This window comes from Amblyomma maculatum, chromosome 4 (genome assembly GCF_055883805.1).
Source record: "Amblyomma maculatum isolate TAMU_Amacu chromosome 4, ASM5588380v1, whole genome shotgun sequence".
Taxonomy (NCBI): domain Eukaryota; kingdom Metazoa; phylum Arthropoda; class Arachnida; order Ixodida; family Ixodidae; genus Amblyomma; species Amblyomma maculatum.
The window spans coordinates 83,915,751-83,937,554 of NC_139347.1; the positions used below are offsets into that span (position 1 = coordinate 83,915,751).

General features: G+C 47.3%; 1 protein-coding gene across 1 annotated transcript in view; it reads right to left on the reverse strand.

Moving 5' to 3' along the window:
• Positions 1-11,098: 11,098 nt before the first annotated feature.
• Positions 11,099-21,804, reverse strand: part of LOC146191545 (uncharacterized) — a 33,321-nt gene continuing 22,615 nt past the window's right edge. Inside the window, exons 4-7 of the mRNA XM_084599967.1 lie at positions 19,606-19,738; positions 18,111-18,284; positions 13,252-13,377; positions 11,099-11,511 (exon numbers count right to left, since the gene is read on the reverse strand). Of these exons, the coding sequence (XP_084456093.1) occupies positions 11,317-11,511; positions 13,252-13,377; positions 18,111-18,284; positions 19,606-19,738 (628 nt within the window). The 3' untranslated portion in view covers positions 11,099-11,316. The remainder of the gene's footprint in view (positions 11,512-13,251; positions 13,378-18,110; positions 18,285-19,605; positions 19,739-21,804) is intronic.

Here is a 21,804-nt window from a genome sequence, read left to right on the forward strand (position 1 = left end):
CGTGCGACGGTGTTTTGGTCCTTAAACCCCACCCCACATATTTGCCAATATGCTACATATGCTCTGTCCCTATCACTCACTCACTCACTCACTCACTCACTCACTCACTCACTCACTCACTCACTCACTCACTCACTCACTCACTCACTCACTCACTCACTCACTCACTCACTCACTCACTCACTCACTCACTCACTCACTCACTCACTCACTCACTCACTCACTCACTCACTCACTCACAACACACACGCGGCGCTCTCGAAAGTAATGTGACTTAGATACTAAGTCTTGGGGTGCCTCAAAGATTATTTCTCAAGCCACTGTTTTAGAAGCAATTTGTATCTGTATCAAATATTCCACAAGTCCATTTACAGCATCCATACTGTCGACTGTGCGTAATTGGCACAAAAATATTTAAGGCGAAAGCCTTTAATGACTCATATTGTGGCCGTTAGTTCGGTCCCACTATAGCTTTCAATCATCCTGAGTTAGACACGCCGGGAATGTGAGAAACGTCCATAATAATAATTGGTTCACAGGAAGGGAAGGAGGAGGATGAAGAAACAACATTTCAGCTGGCCAAAAGCTAACCAAGCCTGCCACGTTGGGAGAAGAGGGTGTGGAAAGTGAGGTGATTGAATGAGGTGAAGTTATGAAAACATGCAATGTTCTAAGCTTGCATAGTGTTCAGGACAATTTGAGCATGCGGGGGAATGTCTGATTCGGCATAGAAACGATCGGGCAGAAGTGTATTGTATGCGTCTAAGAATGCGTATTTGCGTTGTAGTGAGGGATTTATCCTGAAAGAGGAAGTGTACGAAGAGTTCCTCTAATGTTGTCATAGTGAATATTGATTTCTTTTTGTAGTGAAGAGTAATGTCCCACGAGGGTGGACAAGGCCAGGGAATCCCAGGCACCCGATGTTGAAGCTCGCGGGCGAGGCGATACACTACCTCATTGCCTCGGATTCCAGCCCGACCAGGAATCCGACTCATTGTGACAGTGTTGGGGCGTAGTTTGGTGTGAGCTCTGTGTAGATCATCCTGCAGTTCTATACAGGCTGCAGTTCTTCAGCCTGTATTGAATAAGTGTATATGATATATTCTAAATTGTTAGGGGGTGCTTGTGCGAGGTCTCGAATACTGGCTACTATTGGCAGGGTCTCGAGAGTCGCTGCAGGGGGAGGATCTATGTAGGACCGAGGGTATGCGTCATTACCTCGCTACAGCTTTCAATTGAGTAAGCAGCCGCTCCGACGTAAGTTCGTGATAAATCTGTGTAGACGATCGTAGAATCAATAGGGTGAACATGATTGGAAACGCGAGCGGAAAGTCTGCCTGGGTTAGTATCGCTTGCAACGTTTTTCGGAATGGGGGTTACTCTGAGGTTATCTGGGAGCGGGGAAGGAGGGGTAATTATAGGGGGATCGATAGGTTTGAGTGCAGCTTGCTGAAGTATCCAATGTCTGTTTGGTGCTAGGAAGACGTGCTATTTGCCAGTCTCGATGTTGTATGAGGTCTCTCAGGGGCAAGAATAGCCCCGTAGAGTAGAGGCGCTCTATGTATGTATGTATGTATGTATGTATGTATGTATGTATGTATGTATGTATGTATGTATGTATGTATGTATGTATGTATGTATGTATGTATGTATGTATGTATGTATGTATGTATGTATGTATGTATGTATGTATGTATGTATGTATGTATGTATGTATGTATGTATGTATGTATGTATGTATGTATGTATGTATGTATGTATGTATGTATGTATGTATGTATGTATGTATGTATGTATGTATGTATGTATGTATGTATGTATGTATGTATGTATGTATGTATGTATGTATGCATGCATGTATGTATGTATGTATGTATGTATGTATGTATGTATGTATGTATGTATGTATGTATGTATGTATGTATGTATGTATGTATGTATGTATGTATGTATGTATGCATGCATGTATGTATGTATATAGGGAAGTTAAGGGCAGCCTTGTACAATATATGAAGCGCAACCTGATTCCATCAATATGCTCGGGAGAGTTGGGGCAATTCCCTAATGAGATGATCCTGATTGGCTATTATCCCGCATTTGGTGCAGAACTTTGGAGGCTTCTATCCCTCCCCGTATAAATAAGATGGAAAGAATCGGTTAGTTTGTAATTTTCTCAAGTCTCTGCACTCGTTAGGTGTGAGAGACCGATCTGGAAGTGGAAGGTCTAATCTTTCATTCCTGTGTGCAGCCGTGATTTCCGTGTACGTGATGAGCAGATCCTTCGACCCGGGTAAGGGTCATTCTACGGCCGCCCGGGGCAAGACTGGGGCAAGACTGTTAGCAGCCTCATTGCCTGGAATCCCCTCGTGAGCCGGGACCCACATGATGGAGATTTCTCTATCCAATACCGATTGTCCCAGATATCCTAACTGCTTCTTTCGAAACAATCCCCTTATTAAAGTTTCTTACTGCTATCTTGCTGTCGCAAAGTATGACTGGCTTTGGTGCTCCTGCAGGCTAACGCCAGAGCAGCCTTTTCCGCTATGAGCGAGTTTCTAGTGTTGAGGGAGTCCGGTGACCACCATCTCGTAGTCCCCATCGATTACTGCCATTACCGTCGCCCCTTCTAGGCCACTGGCCGCATCGCAGTGCGCAATCTGAGTAGAGTCTACCCTTCCTTTTTCTTATAACTTTGACTCTATGAGCCCCCTATATTCCTGTAAACCAATTTGAAACGCTGCTGATTCCTGCTCTAATAATAATTGGTTCATGGGAAACGGAAGGCGCAGTCACAGTTGTTCTGTGGGCACCTAAACCGCACCGCAAGGGAAGGGAGGAAGGTGGGAGTGAAAGTGAAAAAAAGAGAAAGGGGTGCCGTAGGGGAGGGCTCCGGAGCAACCGAAAGATACACCTCGGAGAGCAGAAGACGACAGGAGAGGGGGAGAGCGCGGCAGCAAAACTAGTCTTTCCAGGGATCATAGGAAGATTGGCCGCGGTGAATGCTGCCCCCCCGATGGCATTGACTTGGACACTGACAGCCGATGTGGGGCGATCGGCTGTTATCGTCCGAGATAGCACACGCAAAGCGTTCGGTCACTGCGCGCACTATATGGCGTCATAATAAGAACGATTTTCTAAAAAGAAAAGTACTGTTCCGTGAATATTCAAGCGACAGCTGTAGCTGCCACTGTTTTATGCTTTTCAACAGCTTATGATGCAAGAGGCCAAATAACTGGTTTTCGAAGTCGAAGGAACGGGAAGGTAACAAAACGGTGTCAGATACTAGTGAACTGATGACGTTAAACGCTAAGACAGGGTTTAAAAGCACGAAGTGGTGCGAGCAATAAAAGTTAAAACTTAGTAATGGAGAGCAATGAGCCAAAAAGAAAAGAAAAAAAAAGACAAGAGACCCCGTCTTTTTGTGTGAAAGGCGTAGAGGCACAAATGAACACTGCACTTAAGCTTTTCGTAAAGGCCTAGGGCTCTTTGAAGGTTTGCCGAGACACCCCAAACTTGTGCTTCGTCGTACTTTGAACTTGTGCTTCGTCGTACTTTGAACTTGTCTTCGGTAATTACTCGAACCTGATGCGACGTCTATCCGAACACTAAGTTCCATTGAGTGCTACGGAGCTCTACGCAAAATAACAAAGTAAGAAGGCCATGAGAGGTTACTACAAATGCTAAGCCAATCAAGTCTATAGCTCCTGATGCTAGGAACGTTGAACCTGACCGTCGCGTTCATGAAGAAAGTAAAGACAAAAAAATAAAGCTTGTGAAATTACATAGCGCACGCATCGGTGTCGACATAGTACGCTGCGAATGAAATAAAAACAGAGAGTACAAGGCTCATCAAAATCGGCTCGAGTCATCCGCGGGACATCCTTGCAACACAGTGCATTTTGCGCCGCGAGCTTCGGACAGCATCGACGACATCTTTGGAAAACGAAGTCGTTCCCCGAGAGCAGCCTCTGGTAAAGAGGGCTCCTCCGATACAATTTGCGTCATTACATATGCCGGCCAGGCTGGATAAATCCGGCAATTAAGCTAAGCTAGACAATGACCCGTCGCAAGTGTCCTGTAAGTGCCGTCTACATAATTAAAAAAACTCGATGTTCGGCCAAGGAACGGTGAACGATGGCGGGATGTTGAAAGTCTCAGCACAGTTACGAAAAGATGGCCATTTACTTCGTGACGTTATAGTGATATGTGGAATAAGCACATAGAGAGAGAGAGCCTCTATAAACTGTGCCTTGCCATTATACTTTCAGCAGCCGATGGAAAGTTTCCTCTCTATCGGGCCACCTGACACAGCGACCCAATATGTACGCTGACTCGCAAGGGACTCACGGTCGTTTTGTTAGCCTAGCCAAATTATTATCGTTGCGTAGAGGGCGTGAAAATGGCGAAGAGGCCTGTTCACGATATGCAACTGTAATGTTTTGATGCAGAAGAAATTTGAGAACTGCTACACAAAGTGTACTGCTTTTGGCAAGCTTGGAGCTAAGATATCAGAAGTCACGAAATATGAAAAATTAGGGGGATTAGCGATTAAGCAAGTGGAAAGTGAATGTACGTGAACGTGGATCAGCAAGAATAGCAGGCAGACGGGGGCCATTAACACTGTCGGTCATGTCATGTATATTAAAAGTAAATCTTTATTAGGCGTCGTCATTAAATTAAGGTCCCCCGTTCCATTTTGAGCTTGTTTTTCTCGTCGCATGCACCGTGTAATGCTGTTCGGCTGTGGTGGCATGTTGTTGTTGTTACGAACTTTATTTTTCCACCGATGTAGGAGGCCCCCTACTCCCCGCCCCCGGCACGCAGGCCTATGGGACGGAGGCCGGGGCCTCCGCGACTAAAGACAGGCGAAGTGACAGTGTTTCTTCGCGGCTTCAGCCGCCAGGCGGACAGCTTGCTGCTGGTTGGCGGGGGACTCGCTCCGCAGTAGCAGTTCCCAGGCTTCTCTACTGTTTATGTTTTCCTTGGCGCCAGGGGAATCAAGGCATTGCCAGATTATGTGATCAAGAGTACCCCTTTCTCCGCAGGTTTCGCATCTATCGTCCGCCTTTTCCTCCACTTGCGTGTGGAAAAGCCAGACGGGACTTGGGAAATTCCCAGCTTGCAGGCGCCGCCAAGCGACGGCCTCCTTGTTAGTTAGCGTTCGGTCCGGTGGTGGCAGGGACCTTCTGCTAAGTCTGTAGTGTTCTAAAATTTCCTTATAAGTTTGCAGCCTCTCGTCCATCCCATCGCAATCAGGCGGCTCTACGGCTGCCCGGAAGTAGAGAGCTCGGGCTAGCTCGTGCGCCGCCTCGTTGCCGGGGACGGACTCGTGCGCGGGGGTCCAAATAATTCGAATCTTTCTTTCAAGTTTTCTTTTCTCTAAAATTTTGGCTGCCTCCGTCGAGACCCTCCCTTTTCCAAAGTTCCAGACAGCTGTTTTGCTGTCACTAATAACTATGCTGGCTTCCGTTCCAACGCAAGCGAGCGCTATTGCAACTTCTTCAGCCGTGTCTACATTTCGGCTTCTAACGGACGCGGCGGCGGCGGGCACGCCGCGGCCGTTGACGACCACAGCCACCGCCGCCCCCGACTTCCCGCTAGCCGCGTCCACGTAGGCGACCTCCCCCGGCTTCATTTTCCCCGCTTTCTTTGCGAGCGTCTCGGCCCTCTTTTGTCTCCTCTCCTTGTTGTACGTAGGGTGCATGTTTTTAGGTAGGGGGGGCACTGTTATATATTCGCGACACTCTCGTGGAATGTCTACTTTGTGGCTTGTTCCTCTATCTGACTGCAGTCCCACCCAGCCGAGGATGGTTCTGCCCGTGGTGGTTCTGCTTAATCTTTCTAGTTGCGCCATGCGCACAGCCTCCGCTAGTTCCGTCCAGTTGTTGTGCACCCCCATTTCGAGGAGGCGTTCAGTCGAGGTCGAGATGGGTAGTCCCAGAGCCCTCTTCGCGCATCGTCTGATGAGTGCGTCTATTCTCTGCCTTTCGTCTGATCTAATGTTTAGGAATGGTGTGGCGTAACATATGCGGCTAGTGATGTAAGCCTGCATTAGTTTCAGGAGGCTTCGTTCCTTAAGGCCCCGACCCTTTAGTGCGATTCTCCTGAACAGACCCGTGACTTGCGTGGCGTACGCGTTCAGTTTCTTTACCGTTGTATCGTTGTACCCATCTGCTTGTAGAAACAGCCCCAAGATCCTAATTTGTTCGACTTTTGGCACTATTTGGCCGTCTACTGTTACGCTGATGTTTATCTGGCGTTTACACCTGAGCGCCTTCGGGTTGTATATAAACAGTTCCGATTTTTGTGGAGAGCACGAGAGGCCCCTTTCGGCCGCGTAGGACACGACGGTGTCCGCCGCCGCTTGCAAGCGCTCCTCGATGCTCGCGTCACTCCCCTGGGTAGCCCACAGGTTGACGTCGTCCGCGTACATACTGAATTTCAAGTTTTCCACTTTCCTCAGTTCTGCCGGGAGGTTTCGCATGGCAACATTAAAGAGGAACGGGGACAGCACCGAACCCTGTGGCGTACCCCTGCTTCCTAGTTTGACGGTGGAGGATTCAATGTCCTGAAACTTTATCTTTATCGTTCTACCCGACAGGAAGTCTTTTACGTAGTCGTACGTTTTCTTTCCGACCCCCAATTCTTGGAGACCAGAAAGAATTGCCGCGTGTTTTACGTTATCGAACGCCTTTGTCAGGTCTAGACCTAGTAGTACCCTCGCGTCCCTGGTTTCGCTTTCTATGATATCGTGTCTCAAGCGGAGCATTACGTCCTGTGTGCACAGGCCGGGCCGGAACCCAACCATTTCGTGTGGCCACAGGTCGTTAAGCTCCATGAAACGCGTTAGTCGCGTTTGGACTACCCGCTCCATCAATTTCCCTATACAGGATGTTAGAGAGATTGGTCGTAAGTTCTCTAGTTTAGGGGGTTTGCCTGGCTTCGGTATCAAAATTACGTTTGCCGTCTTCCACTGTTGTGGGAGGCGGCCTCTGTCCCATACGATTCTCATGTACTTGGTGAGCGCGCGGATGGAATTATCGTCCAAATTTCGGAGAACCTTGTTTGTGATTCCGTCTGGGCCGGGAGCCGATTTTGTTTTTAGGCCTAATATTTCGGCGCGAACCTCCGCCTCCGTGATCGGCGCGTCTAGGGCCTCGTTTAAGGGTCCTTCGTAATCCGGCAGGGGTAAGGTTTGCGTGTCGCCTACGTACATGTTAATTAGTTTCGCCATGAGTTCCCCGTCCGTGCCCTCGAACGCGTGTCTGGCTTTCGTCAGTCTTATGCCCGATTGAGTTTTCGAATTGTCAGGATCAAGTAGGTGTCTGAGTAGGCTCCACGTATTAGCAAGGCTCATGTTCCCTTCCATCTCGTCACACCTACTACACCAGTTTTGTTCGCAAAGTTTTACTGCGTAATCTTCAATCTCTTTGTTATATCTTGCTATCCTTCGCCTAAGGTTCCTGTTCCATCTTTGCGACCGGAGACGCCTCTCCATGCCGCATTTTGCTTCCCACATATGAAGGAGTTTGCTGTCAACCGTCACCGGCGCATCGTCCTCCCGTAGGGTCGTGGTTGCTTTCTCTACTTGTTTCTTAAGCGTCTCTGCCCATTGCTCTATGTTTTGGATTTCATCTCCCGATTCGCAGTTTTCTCTGATTTGCCTAAACCTGTCCCAATCGGTGATTTTGGGTTTTTTGAGGCGACGCGTTTTGACGCCCTTGCTGAGGGTGAGAGCCAGAACAAAGTGGTCGCTGCCAAAATTTTGAGCTGTGTTTTTCCAGACTGCGTCTCCCGTGTTTTTTCCTAAGGTAAGGTCCGGGGTGGTGTCTGCACAGACGCTGTTTCCCATCCTGGACGGACAGCTAGGGTCCGTCAGCAGGGTGAGGCCGAGCTCATGTATGTCCTCCCACAGTTGCCTACCCTTGGGGTCGTGTCTATTGTAGCCCCATTCTTGGTGGGCGGCATTGAAGTCTCCTAGAATTATAAGAGTATTGCTTCCTGCTGTTTTGATCGCTTTGCGGAAGAGGGCGCGGAAACGTACCTTTCTCTGCTGGGGGGTGCTGTACAGATTTAAGATGAAGAGACTAGCCTCTTCCTTGCGACCAGTGATAATTTCTATTAATACAGCTTCGATGTCTCGTGAGTTGACCTCATGCTCGACTACCGCTATGTGTCTTTTAACTAGCGTGGAGACGCGGGATTTTTCTCCCCGATTACCGTGGAACGCCTGATATCCCGATAATTTTGGTAGACCTTTTCCTGTTTCCTGAAGGGCTATAGCTAAAGGTTTTTCTGCGCTCTGCTCTAAGTGCTGTTGCAAGAGCGCTCGCTTTCGTTGGAAGCCGCGGCAGTTCCACTGCCACACCAGAGAGTCTTCATTTTTACTGCGCCTGTCCATTTTGTTGAATTGGGGTCACAGTCTTTTCTAATGTAGTTAGCCTCTCGGTGAAGGCGTTCTGCATCGCGGTGAATTGCGTCTGCATTTGATTTACCGCACCCATTAATTGGGTGAGGAGGGTCTCGATTCTTTCAAATCTTGCTTCGTATTTAGCGTCCAGTCTCCTTTCTAATGCCACCAGCGGGTCCGTCTCGTTCCCTTTACGTTTTTGCGGGGGTGGCCTGATTGTTTCAGTAATCATTTTCTCCTCTTCATTATCCTTCTGCTCAGGGCGCGCGACTACGACCTTTGTAGGCGGGGAAGAGGGCATCTGTTTCTGTACCTGTTTTTGGGGTACCAGTTGGTTCCTCGGTGGAGGAGGGGGGGTACTCTTTTCCATTCTTAAATTTTGAATCTCTGTAGTGAGCATGCTGAGCATGCTCTTGAGCTCTCGATTCTCTTTTTCTAGTTTTTTAGTTCTCTCGTCTGCCTCCCTATTTACCTGGGAACTGCTAACCGTGAAGCTTACCGTTTTTCGATCTTCGCTCGGACTGCGTCTGCGTGCAGGTGGTCCCCACGACGTCTTGGGGTCCCGTGTAAAGCACCCGGAGCTGCTGGCAGTGGATGAGTCGGCCAAGGTCCTCGAACTGGAGCGGCTTCGTCCAGAGCTGGAACGGTCCCTGGTACCGGAGCTCGAGCGGCGTCGCGTAGAGTTGGCGGTGGCTTCTTCCTCCAGCCTTGGGAAGTCCCCCTCTTTGGCTGTGAAGTGGTGGCAGTCCTTGCTGTTTGATCTCGATCTCCTTCTTAGTAGCCGGGGGTCCTCTTCACCATTTCTGGTTCTTGAGCGTCCCGCTCGCTCGCAGTTTTGCGTTGCATCAGCCAGTTGTTCCTGCTGATCCAGTTTTTTCTCCCAACGTCTTTTTTTGGTGATGTATGGGGTTCTATATATCTCCCGGCATCGCTTATCGCCGAGGAGGTGATTCTTTCCGCATAGCTGGCACCTGGGTTCGCACAGATGACCTTCTTTCGGGTTTTCCATGCCGCATCCGCGGCACTTTTTATTCGTCGGATCCGGACAGACGTCGTCTCGGTGTCCCATGCGCCCGCACGCGTGGCAAACTTCATATTTCTTCTTGTACAAGACGCATCTTTGCGCGAAAGGAGATAGGTACACCCAGCGCGGAACCTTCTGATCTTCGAAGAGGATTAGTATTGTTTTGGAGGTTGCTCCCAGTCTGCGAACACCGAGCACTGAAGGGTTCTCCTTTCTCCTGCGTATTCGCTCCAATAGCTCTTCGTTGGAATAGCGTAGGGGGACGTCGTGCACGACTCCCTTGCCACAATCTTCAGGCATAGCGGCTGTGGTGGCAACCCTGTGGATGACGTCATCAGCCAGCACAACTGCTGCTAGAGCATGTTACATCGGCTATGAAACCATCTCAATTGCTTGAGAGGTGAATGACGCCACAAACGTGATGCGATCCAGAGCTGGTGGTCGCCGGTGCATATGACATCACGAGATCACGTGGCGCATCTAGATCAATCAGGGACTTTTGACGGATGCAGGACGCCACCGGCCATGTCTAGGAATATGGACTATATGACATTAGAAATTTCCAAACTGGCGAATCGAATATCCTCTTCACCGATACTTTCCACATTCGTATTCAAAATACTTTGAAACGATATGAATATATTCTCAAGTCTTCGAATAATTAGCAAGGAGTTCAAATAACCCATGGCGCAGTTTTATTCAACGACTGTAACTATGTCATGGCCAGCTCCGACTCCGTGCAGCATGTCGCGACCTGTATGCTCTATCTAGAAGGAGGGTTCGCACACAACCTCTGCGACTACATCGGCGCTTGGCCATGCAACCTGCCTCTTGCTGTAGATCCTGCCAACTCAGTGATGTCACGCAGCCTTGTGACGTCACACAATCCGTCGACCAATCATCGCTCAGCCGTGTCATCTGCCATTTGCCGCGTGCCAGAGCGGCAGACAGTGCTTATTTCCCTTGTACAGGGCCCTCTAAAGGCCACTGATCAATTAAAAAAAAATAATAAATAAAAAAAAATAAAAACTGATCATAAAGTAAACTTAAGTAAAAAGAATACATAACACTATTTACCCTAGAGACCTACCCATGCCGACGAACCTACAATCGGCGAGCAAAATCAGTTCCGTGAACGCACTCCAACCATAGTGCATTTTATGTGAGTGACACCCCATATTGGCCCAGTGCGTTTATAGTAAGCGGCGCTTTCCTTACGCGCTCTTGACATGCGCGCTTGAAAATGTCAGACTCACGCACGCGCACAAGCATGCACTCCCGCCCAGCAACTAAAGAGCAAATAATTCTTTCAGAGAACGTTCCGACGAGCCTGCTCTGAAAACTGCGATTGAAGCGAGTTTATTTCTGTCCAATCAAATTATCAACAGAGTCGAAGATTCATTCCCAGAAAACGCCTATACCAAAGATGTGGTAATCGCTTTCACAGGAGACCACGTATCTATATTTACGATTGGCGTGCTATTCGAATACGCCAAGTCCTTGTATCACTTTGTAATGTACAGTAAATAACGACATGACAAACGAAGTGCAAGGATTGAAGTACAATGTATGAAGTACAGTTGAAATACATTGCATGTGTGTACTTCAATGCATTTTAATTCGCAGCTCCATAATGCTACTTTTGCTCTATTTTCTGAAGCAGCTCAATGACTAAGTGAAATAAAGAAAAAATAAAGCTCAGTGACTAAGTGCTGAAGAGTTATGCATGTATCACGTTATACTATTATGTATTGAAAGTGGGCAGACAGCCTTTCAGCGGTTTATATCAGGAAGAGGGCATAATCACTTTCTTTTATCGTTCTATGTGTTATTCTGAATGATCGCCTAAGAACTCTGGTAAGTTAACCCACACTAAAGTGCGTTAGCAACTGCCACTCAAGCTCCGTGAAGAGGAGAATATTTCGTGGTAGCGATCCCGAAAACGCCGTAGTCTTCGGGAGCCCTTCACTCCATTCTGGCCCCTCCGGCTGCACGACTTGCTCCAGTCCTGGAAGTCGGCGTCAAATATTGCAGCACCTGTTTTCACATCCGGGAAGTCGACAGAGAGGGCGCATATCTGGGCGAGAGACAGAAAAAAATGGACACAGAGACGCCATTTTGTCGTCACCAAATCCCCGCCGTACAGAGGCATATAGCAGGAGAGTGGCAGACTTGTGTGCCGTTTCTTCGGCGTGTTATTTGGAAATGAACAGCGCCTCTGTACACAATTAAAAAAAAAGGCCGTGCTACTTAATAAGGCAAACTTAGTGCTTGTCACATATGTTGCTAGATTCTTAGTAACTGCAGTTAGTAAATGGAGTGGTAGTAACCGTTACTAGTTCAAAGGGCGAGCCCAGGCGAGCCTAGTAATAAGAACAAGCTTTTCACCTGTAAAAAATGTTACCGAAACGTCGCCTGAATGTCTTCATATATCGGTCTTTAACGTCGCAGATGTTTTGACAGAGCACGTAATTAGCACACGCACACCGCGGATCAGGTGTATATCAGTCGGATAAGAACTACGAAGCGCACCACCGCTCTGCGCGCGCACACAGAACAGCAACTTTCAGCGAGCTTATATACCCTGCATGATGACACCCTGTTTTAGAGCCAGTAACACTCGCAAGTTCAGAGAAGATATTTCAATCCTTTTTGCGCTTGAAATGGCAAAAAATGAAAAATACAAGCGTGTATGATCATGTTGCTAATATTTGTTATTTTAAATGTCTGCTCTGCCGTCTTGGTGCGAACCTTGTCCACATTATTTTACAAATTTCTGTTCATCTTTCTAGTCCTAGTAACCGCTGCTAGTTCAGTTCTAGTAACTAGCAATCGCTGCTGCATCAACTACGTTGGTTAGTAATGACTCCAGTTACTACCTGCACTGTGTTTGGGGTAGTAAATAATTAGTAGCATGCTATCAACAGTCGCGAAAAGGTAGCAATGACTGTAGTTTCTCGATTCCTTAGTAACTCGCACGAGCTTATTTTTAAGAGTGTATATGTGCCACGCAGCTGATTGCTTCCACTAACCGAACCAGCCAACAGGCAGTTAAGCCTGTTTGAATCGATCTTTAATAGGCGTCTGTTAAGAAGTGCATATGTGGGCAGTTCTACGCGGCGTAATTTGGTGCAAAAAAAAAAAAAATGACAGCAGTGAACTGGTTCTAATAGATGTTAAAACAATTTTCAGTTCTAATAATTTTTTTTACACGTCGAATGGAGACCTGTACGAATACGTGCTACATTCGATGTTTCGTTACGAACTAAGCGGTACAGATGTGCACCACATTTTACACAAAAACAGAAGTAACTTAGAAACGATGTAATTCAATTTATAAAGTCATTTTGAGGGCCATTTTTGTAATTGTGTGCATGTGAGGGACATAATTTTGTGTCTCACAAAAGGTTGGTAAAGTGGTGCTAGCTGAATGTATTAATTTAGGCTGTGGGAAAATAGGTGCGCGATCTAGGCGGCAATGTTTCAATGAGAGGAAAATCGATCTACCGATCTCCACCATTACACGACGTGAACACGTGAAGACCCGACCGCAAACGTCGTCGAGCCCTTTCCCTGCTGTCCTTTTTTTCTTCCTTTTTTTTTTTTTTTCAGTCATCGCAGAACAATGAAGTTATAAGCTGCGCTAATACTCTCCGTTCAAGTAGTTTCGTGCGCCAACATCTCCGAAGCCTGTTTGAAGCATGTGCTGTTTGAGTAGCGATAACTGATGCAATTCAGTTCCCAGTTAGGTTCGCGCCGCGGGATGAAAGCCCGCTTTCATTATGACTTCCTTTCCTGAAATTCAGCGTCCAATTACCTTACGGATCATGGTGCTTCCATCGTCGTATGTCCCCGTCTTTCCGGCGGCACCGATCGCTATCATGGCGCGGGTATGGTTGTCCACTTCGGTGCTATGGAAAAGGTTGGGAGTTTGTTCGCAAGCCTGCGACAAGAAATTGGGTATACAAATGCGGTTTACTCCCTTTTATAATCACATCCAGGAGGAATATGCTAGCATTACTGACACAGTGGAAACGTTCACAACATTTGTTCTGTGGAAGAAGGCCACGTCGAGACGGCAAGGCAATGGATGCCGTGTCTGGCGTTTACTCCGATGGGCAACCGAGGCGCGTGCCACCGGTGGCGCCGCGGGATGATGAAGATGATGATATGTACAAGTGAAAGAAGAAGATCCTTGGGAGGTTCACAGTACCTATAATTCCACTCAGCTCTTTAGGTATAGCAGCTCTTTGAAGGCTGCATCTACAATTAGCGTATGCTGAACTTTGCAGCCATTTTTTGAGCCCTGGTCGTTGCAGGGCGAAATAATTGCGTCTGGTAGTAGATACTGGCACTGTCGCTATGCTGATTTAATTGCATTCTACGCGAGTGGTTGCCGTATGTCCAAAGAGGCATGTTTTATAAAGAACCACTGCAAATTAATTTCCATCATCAGAGCATAGTAAACTTCCTTCTCATTTTCTGTGTGCTCCCTTTTTTTTTTTATCTGTGCGCTCGCTTTTTTTTTTTTTTTTGCAGCTCCATAGTTTACAAAGTGGAGGTATCAGGTAATCGCGTAGTAGTGTTTGTCCTGTTCGTCGTCAAAGAGCAACCTATATCACGCGACCAAATCGTACGCATCCAGCGGGGTTTTGGTTAAAAGTCGCTAGAGGAAGGCCCCCAAACACCTTAAACGGACTTGAGGTCAAATTTTTGTATGGCATTGCAACTAAGAAGAGACGATTGCATCAATGTTTAAGTGGCCTGTTTTTCTACTGAAACGAAAGCGGCCTTTGGCCCTGAAAATATATTTATGGTCACATTATAGTGTAACAAACGCTTAGAGGCGGTCTTTATGGGTATTTGAGTCCAACTTGAAAACTTCGGATGGATCCTATAAGTTACAAATATTTTAGAAAATCGCTTCTATAGCGACAGCAAGCAACCGACTAGGGTGACCCCTTCCTTCCCCGCATTCTTCTCGGTCGCTAGTGAGGTCTTTCAAATAATGTGCTATCTTATGGCTTATAGGACACTGTGGGATAAAAAAGGCACAAAATAAGTGATTAGTGATTAAGCGAGTGACAAAGCGAATGTACTCGAACGAAGATACTCAAGGGGAGACGGCAAATGCGAGCCCTTAACGTTGTTGCATCATAACCTGAAAGTCGAAGGTTAAGGGGCCACATAAATTTTGATCAGCCGCCTATCTACTTTCATGTGTGGTTTTAGTGACATAGAGGAATAAGAATGGCTGAGGCTTAGCTTGGTTAAGCCTGGTCAGATGCGAAGCATATTGATTACTAAACTCGGCTTTCCATGGTTACACTTGGTTAAACTTTTCTTTCCTTGGTTACACGTGCTTTTACACGGTTTAAACTTGGAATGCACAATGTTTTCCCATCGCATAAAACTAGGTAATAGCATGTCTCGTTCATCTATAATCTGTGTTACCGACACGCACAACGAACATGTCGTCCCCCAGGCCAACGATACTCGATTGCCACTACGCGAATATGTACGCAAAGCAAAAGCTCTAACACCGACGTGCTAAAGGAATAAACGATTTTGATTTCTTCGGCAACAACACGGTCGTATGGGAAAGCCTCCCCGTAAACTACCCGTGTCCAGCCGGCTTGACGTGCCGGCCGACGGCGCGAGCCGGTCCCCGTCTCTCCTCTGTCGTGACGTAAGCGTATCACGTGGTGTGACGTCACCATACCACGTGGTTGGTCCGCACGGCGTGCAACCGCAGCCGACGGCGCGAGCCGGTCGCCCGTCTCTCCTCTGTCGTGACGTCAGCGTATCACGTGGTGTGACGTCACCATACCACGTGGTCCGCACGGCGTGCAACCGCAGCCGACGGCGCGAGCCGGTCCCCCGTATCTCCTCTGTCGTGACGTCAGCGTATCACGTGGTGTGACGTCACCATATCACGTGGTCCGCACGGCGTGCAACCGCAGCCGACGGCGCGAGCTGGACCCCGTCTCTCCTCTGTCGTGAAGTCAGCGTATCACGTGGTGTGACGTAGCATTCCCCATTCTTTGCACGGCGTGTAACCGGCGCGAAGGGCTGTGGTTTCTCTAGCAATATGCTTCGCATAAAATCTGGGCATAGTTGGGCTGGTCGAAACTTTTCAAGAAACAGAGATGCCAGGTGAGAGTGTGTGTTCGACGGGAGAGGCTTTTGTCGTGATTGATTTTAGTGCCAGAGTGCTTACGGCCTTTTTTTTTTTGGTCACTGCCCATATTCAGTGTTAGTTTTTATGCTTAAACTTGATCGACTCGATGGCGGTGTGTGAAAGAAAACAAATAAAGGTTAAGGGGCAGCAGCAGGTCGCCATAGCCTTTCGATGGAAGCGCGCTTTTAGAGAAAAAAAAAAAAGGTCAGCTCAGAATGCCGAGTTGGATGACGCAAAACCATGTTTTCTGTAGTATATGCCTTTGGCTGAAAAGCCCAAACTTTTGGAGGGACCAGATCGGATCAAAATCTCTTCGTCTATACAATCGGCCCATTTTCTCTTTTAGCTGCATGCAAAACAAATGCTGATCGACTCTAAATGCAAACATACAAAAACGGGCTCGAAATTGGAGTCACGTTTTCAGAGGCGGACCTGTCTCTTATGATCTCAAATTATATCCCTGAGGAAAGCGTCCAACCTCTCCAACCATTTAAAGAGCGAATCTTGCAAAACGCGCGCAGCAGGCATGAAGGGATCACGTGTTCAAAGGAAAGATAATTTCTTCATCACGGTTTACCGTGCCTTCTTGCACAAGCGGCTGTTGTAGATAAGCTGGTCATTTAGAGGATCATTTTATTGTAGTCAGCAAGTTGCTCACGACACGCCAAGCCTCAGATGCGCTGAGACAATTATTGATATCTGTCTACGCTTATTCAAGCGATGGTAATTTCAGTGCAGTTCATCAAAAAAAAAAAAAAAAAGTGCAGTTATCATCCACACATATCGGTAATGGTATTGCTCGTGAATATATATAGTGCGCTTCTTTTCCACTTTATTGCTAGCTTTTCGCAAGACATATCGCAAATCTGATATGCCATTGTCTGAGCTCACTATTTCAACAAGCAAAATAAAATAGATTGCGTAATAACGAAATGAGAAAGAATATTAATGGTTTAAACTGTTGTCGATATCAGCATGTATACTAATAACGGAGATGGAATAAACAAAATAATTACTCTTCTCCATATAGCACTGCTGACGCTCGTCTGCGGCAAGCCGATGGCGCGATTAATACACATACTGTTGCACCACGGTCAGGCCTGGCTCATCTCAGCGACTACGGTCACGGCTTGGTCATCTCACCGCTGACACCCGTTTTCACCCGTTTTTAGATGTGGCTTGCGGCTCAGTGGCACGGCGGAAGACATCAGCGCTCCCGGAAAAGGCGAGGCGTCGACTAACAAAAACAATGTTTAATAGAGCATAACGTAGGAACGGGCAGAGAAGCAAGCCCGGAGAGAAGACCGACACGCTCGCAAAGCAGGCGTCTGGCGCCATCTTTGCGTGGCCTCTGAAGCACGTGCTCTGAAGTCTCTCTCGCAGCGGAAACAGCCGCTGCTTTTTATACGCTCAGCAGTTCAGATGGAAAGGGATAAGAATTTATGTCAGAGCAAGCTTTGCTGACTCAGTCACGGTGGCGCCACAGAAACTCTTCCACCTCCTGTTAACGGGCGAGGGCGATGCTCTCTTCCTCGAGCGCTGGGCTTGGCTAGCGTTTGCACGCACGCACACACATGACGGCATGTGTATTTCCAATACGTCGGAGCATGTTCGCGGGAGGAAGCGTTGGGCGGCCGATTGCACGGCGCTGAAATCGCCGAAATGCTCTCTGCTTCTTGCACTTGCGTTCGCTGCCTTACGCTGTGGCCGCGTCGGCTGTCGCACATGACGGTGGCGAATCGTAACAATACATGCAGCGGGATTCTTTTGCGCATATAGAAAACACAGGGTCAGAAGATCGCACACGCGTGCCATGGCCGTGCCAACAGTGACAGCGGGATGCCGCGGTGAGCGGCCCACAGACACCTCCAGCGGCTGCCGGTAGGGAGGGGGGGGGGGGGGGGGGGGCTACTCTGGTGCGCACTGGCATACATGTTAGGGTGAAGTCAACTTTAGTGAAGCCTGCTTGGCATTACTAGGCAGACACGAAGATTGATTTAATGCATACACCACTGATTATTAACCACGGTTAGTAGAACCTAACAACAACAACAACAACAACAACAACAACAACAACAATAATAATAATAATAATAATAATAATAATAATAATAATAATAATAATAATAATAATAATAATAATAATAATAATCAACCTCCATCGGCTTCTATCTGGTAGGTTAGCAATTCGCAACTCTCCTTCTTCTAGGTCATTTTTTATGTTTACTTTTGTTTTTATATTGGCTATATATTAAACGAGAAAAAGGTCAATCGCGAATTTATGTATTGAAAGAATTAATGAAGAAACGCGAGGATGGAAACCATGTCAGCGTGGTGCTGCTATAGTGCCTAGAATATACTTCTAGGCACTATAGTGCTGCCTAAGTAGGCGCACCAGGCAGATGAACCAAGTAATTCTGCTCATTGCTCTTTAGCTGTCGGTCGAGGCTGTACAGTTCGGAACGTCACATAATATGTACCAAGTTACTGCTCACGTATGTTGCGTCCGTTACCAGTACGGCGGCGGTGTGTTTCTTATCGCAAGGAGCCCCCATGCCATGGCTGCCGTTCGCCGTCTCGTACCACCGGAGCGCCATGGTGAACGACACCATCAGGGAGTGGTGCCAGGATGGCGTTCTGCGTTTCCTGTACAGACGCAGCGCGTCCACCTGGGAAAACAGAAATAGCTAACTTGATAGACGGCCGGGAAGAATATGAATGTGCGATTTAAAAAAAAAAAAATTAAATATATATTTGTTGTCGTCCTTTCGCACTGCTTTCGCATTGAAAGGCGGATAGTTCATGAGCTTTTATTAGACTGGCACACTAAACGGAACATTGTTTCTTCATTTAAAAATAGCTTACTGAAAATATGACCTCGACTTTATATCATTGATGGAATTAAGAGAGTTTTTCACACTATGAATTTTTATTTTAGGATACTGCTATCATGCATTGAGAGGGGTACAATTGAATTAGTAAATTTACCAGTCGCCGTTAAACAATCTCGTGAGCATAATTCCTATAAAAATCACAAAAGCGAATTTCAATTTATCAATTGGGCATGCTTTGAAAGCTACATGAAGATAGCTACAACATATAGTATACATGTATTTCATGCAAGTGAAGTGATGTGAATGCTTCACTATGCGGATTTTTAAATGCTGTACAGACTAGAAGTCGTGTTTATCGAAATTAAAGGAGCAGATATTATTATTTTCTTTGTTTTGGCCAGCTTCACCTTCGCTTTCTAGCGCGACATATTTTCTTGAAATATGCGCGTAGCAATTGCGTTTGTCATTTGAGGTCAACGAAAGGCAGCAAACACCCATATTAATCCAGTCATCTGCAGGCAATTTTTTTTTTATTGGCAGCACGTATATTAAGCTATTAAGCACAGTTGCGAGCCATTAGGGTGATTTTCGTGACCACACAAGCGTTTTGTTTAGATCAGCGGCCTTTTGCCAGATATCGATCCTGGTCCGGCGTTTGCGGAGGGAGTGAGGAAAGGACGAATAACACCTAATATGCTACAGGCATATTAATTGGGGCTTAAGACTAATTAGCCAATTGTCTTTCGAAGATTCCGTCGTTGTATTAGCTGCCCAAAAAAAAGTACAGGTTGTCTTTACGTCAACAAATGTTCGTTGCGAAACAGCGCGCAAGAATGGAACTTTTGGGTTTTGGCTGTGATGAGTTCATTGAACCGCGGTTTTTGTTGCCCAAGGAACACGGAAATACAATAAGATTAACCCTGAAGACTTCCAGAAACGAAAAAAAAAAAAAAAGTAATATTCCTAATCCTTCTAGCGCTGCCGGCTTGCGCGCTACACGGCCGGGGAGTAGGGGATGGCTCGGATACGTACACGTACGAACATCTAAAAATGCTAAATGCTAATATCAGCGTGACCACCACAATAATCCCATTTTTGGAACGAAGTTAACTCGCTAACTTAGTAGACGAAATGGATTTAATTTTATGCTACTCACCATTCCCATGAGGTAATCGCCTTCGGGTTTGTAATATGACGTCGGTGGTGTAACCAGGCATGCTCGAAACCTGCTCATTACTTCGCTGTCGAACAGATGCGTCCTTATTATGAGTCCGTCGATACTAAATGACCTGGAAAAGGACGTCGCGTCAGTATGCGCATTAACATTCGACGTTGGCGTAAAGCGAATGATGCTAGATTTATAAATACAGGACGCGTGCAGCTTTTCAACAAATATGAAAAAAAAAAAAATTAGTTGTGGTTTAGCTCTGGGTAGCCCTAGTTGAATTGCGATAGCAACGGCGGAAGCTTTTTTTTTACCTGCTGCATTGTTCCTCTATCACGCCCTATCAGTGTAAGATGCTACATTATTGGGGACACTTAAGCTCATCCGTTAAGGGTATGACGCGACCCGGCCCAAAAATAAAGTCACACTTCAACCAAGCCGTATGGACGTGCCTGAACGAGTATGCAAACGATTCTGGCAGGCTGATTCTGATATCACCCACCCATACGAAAGGAGCGACCTAAGTTGGCAGCTCGTGCCCGTGAATTCAAATGTCATGGCAGGCTGAGTTTTTTTTATGAGGAGGCCGTGGCTACGCCTCTTCACGGCGGCCACCCAAAGGTCTCGCTTTGGCTGTCGGAGTGTTGATTTTGAGACAAAAATGCAAGCGATTCATTATTATATCTTATCAGCTAAGTTGGCCAAATACGAAGTGTGTGAGCACTTTGTGTTTCATTTCGCTTTCGTTTCGAAGCGATGTTCTTCGAAGTCGGGTTTCATGGCAAGGATGGGAAAAATCGGTGACTGAGGAGCTTAATGGCAGTGCAATTGAAAATTTTGGGGACGCAGCTAAAGAGGGCAATGCAAGATCGATTTGTTGTTATTCATGATCGTAGATTAAGTTGATGAAGACGGCGGCATGCCATGCGCAGTCTGATCTGCTTAAATTTCTAATCTTAGTTTTGCAGATGGAATCTGAAAAACTGTAATCACCGCCTGGCCGTGGCAAATCTCCCTTGTGGGTATGCGCCCCTTTTTTATTAGAACAACAACAACAAATAGTAGCAGTTGTTGTTATGGCTGTAGGAAGAAGGAAAAAAAAAATGCACGGGCCTGCTACTGGCTCTGTAGCTGAACCACCTCCGCTGTCCGATTGATTTATAGGAGGGGAAAGGAGCGGTAACTGTCTCACTTGTTTTCTGTGGACATCTCAACCGCGCGAGGAGCCGTAGTGGAGTGCTAAGGGGTAATTTCGACCTCCTGGGGATCTTTAACGTGCGCTGACATCACACAGTACACGGACGCCTCTTCGTTTCGCCTCCATCGAAACGCAGCCGCCGAGATCGGGTTCGTACCCGGGTACTTCGGCACAGTAGTCGGGCGTCTTACCCCTGCACCAACCCGGCGGGGCCACCTCCGCTGCTTCATGCAGACAGAAGAGAAAATAGAGAAGAAAGAAAAGGAAAAGGGAGAGAAAGACGATTGATTGATTGATTTATAGGAAGGGAAAGGCGCAGTAACGGTCTCACTTGTTTTCTGTGGACACCTCAACCGCGCCGTAAGGGAACGGAGGAAGGTGGGAGTGAAAGTGGAAAGAGAGAAAGAGGTGCCGTAGTGGAGGACAACGGAGTAATTTCGACCACCTGGGGATCTTTAACGTGCGCTGACATCGCACAAGTTTGCATTTGCGGCATAAAACTCCCCTGATGGGGCTGGGACAGGTCGGCCACCGCCGCATGCGGCGGGGGCTAGCCTGCCACCGAATTGTTATCTGTTGTAGGCTGTCATTGCACCCGCCACCGCTTAGGTGGTGGACGACGGCCGTTGTTGCGGCACGCATCTTTCTCTCCCTCTTCCTTTTCTTCCTTCTCTATTTTCTCTTCAGTCTGCCCCGCCGGGGTGGTGCAGTGGTAAGACGCCCGACCACTGTGCCGGAGTACCCGGGTTCGAACCCGACCTCGGCGGCTGCGTTTCGATGGAGGCGAAACGAAGAGGCGTCCGTGTGCTGTGCGATGTCAGCGCACGTTAAAGATCCCCAGGTGGTCGAAATTCCTCCGTAGCCCTCCACTACGGCTCCTCTTTCTCTCTTTCCACTTTCACTTCCCATCTTCATCGCTTCCCTCACGGTGCGGTTGTGGTGTCCACAGAAAACAAGTGGGACCGTTACCGCGCCTTTCCCTTCCTATAAAT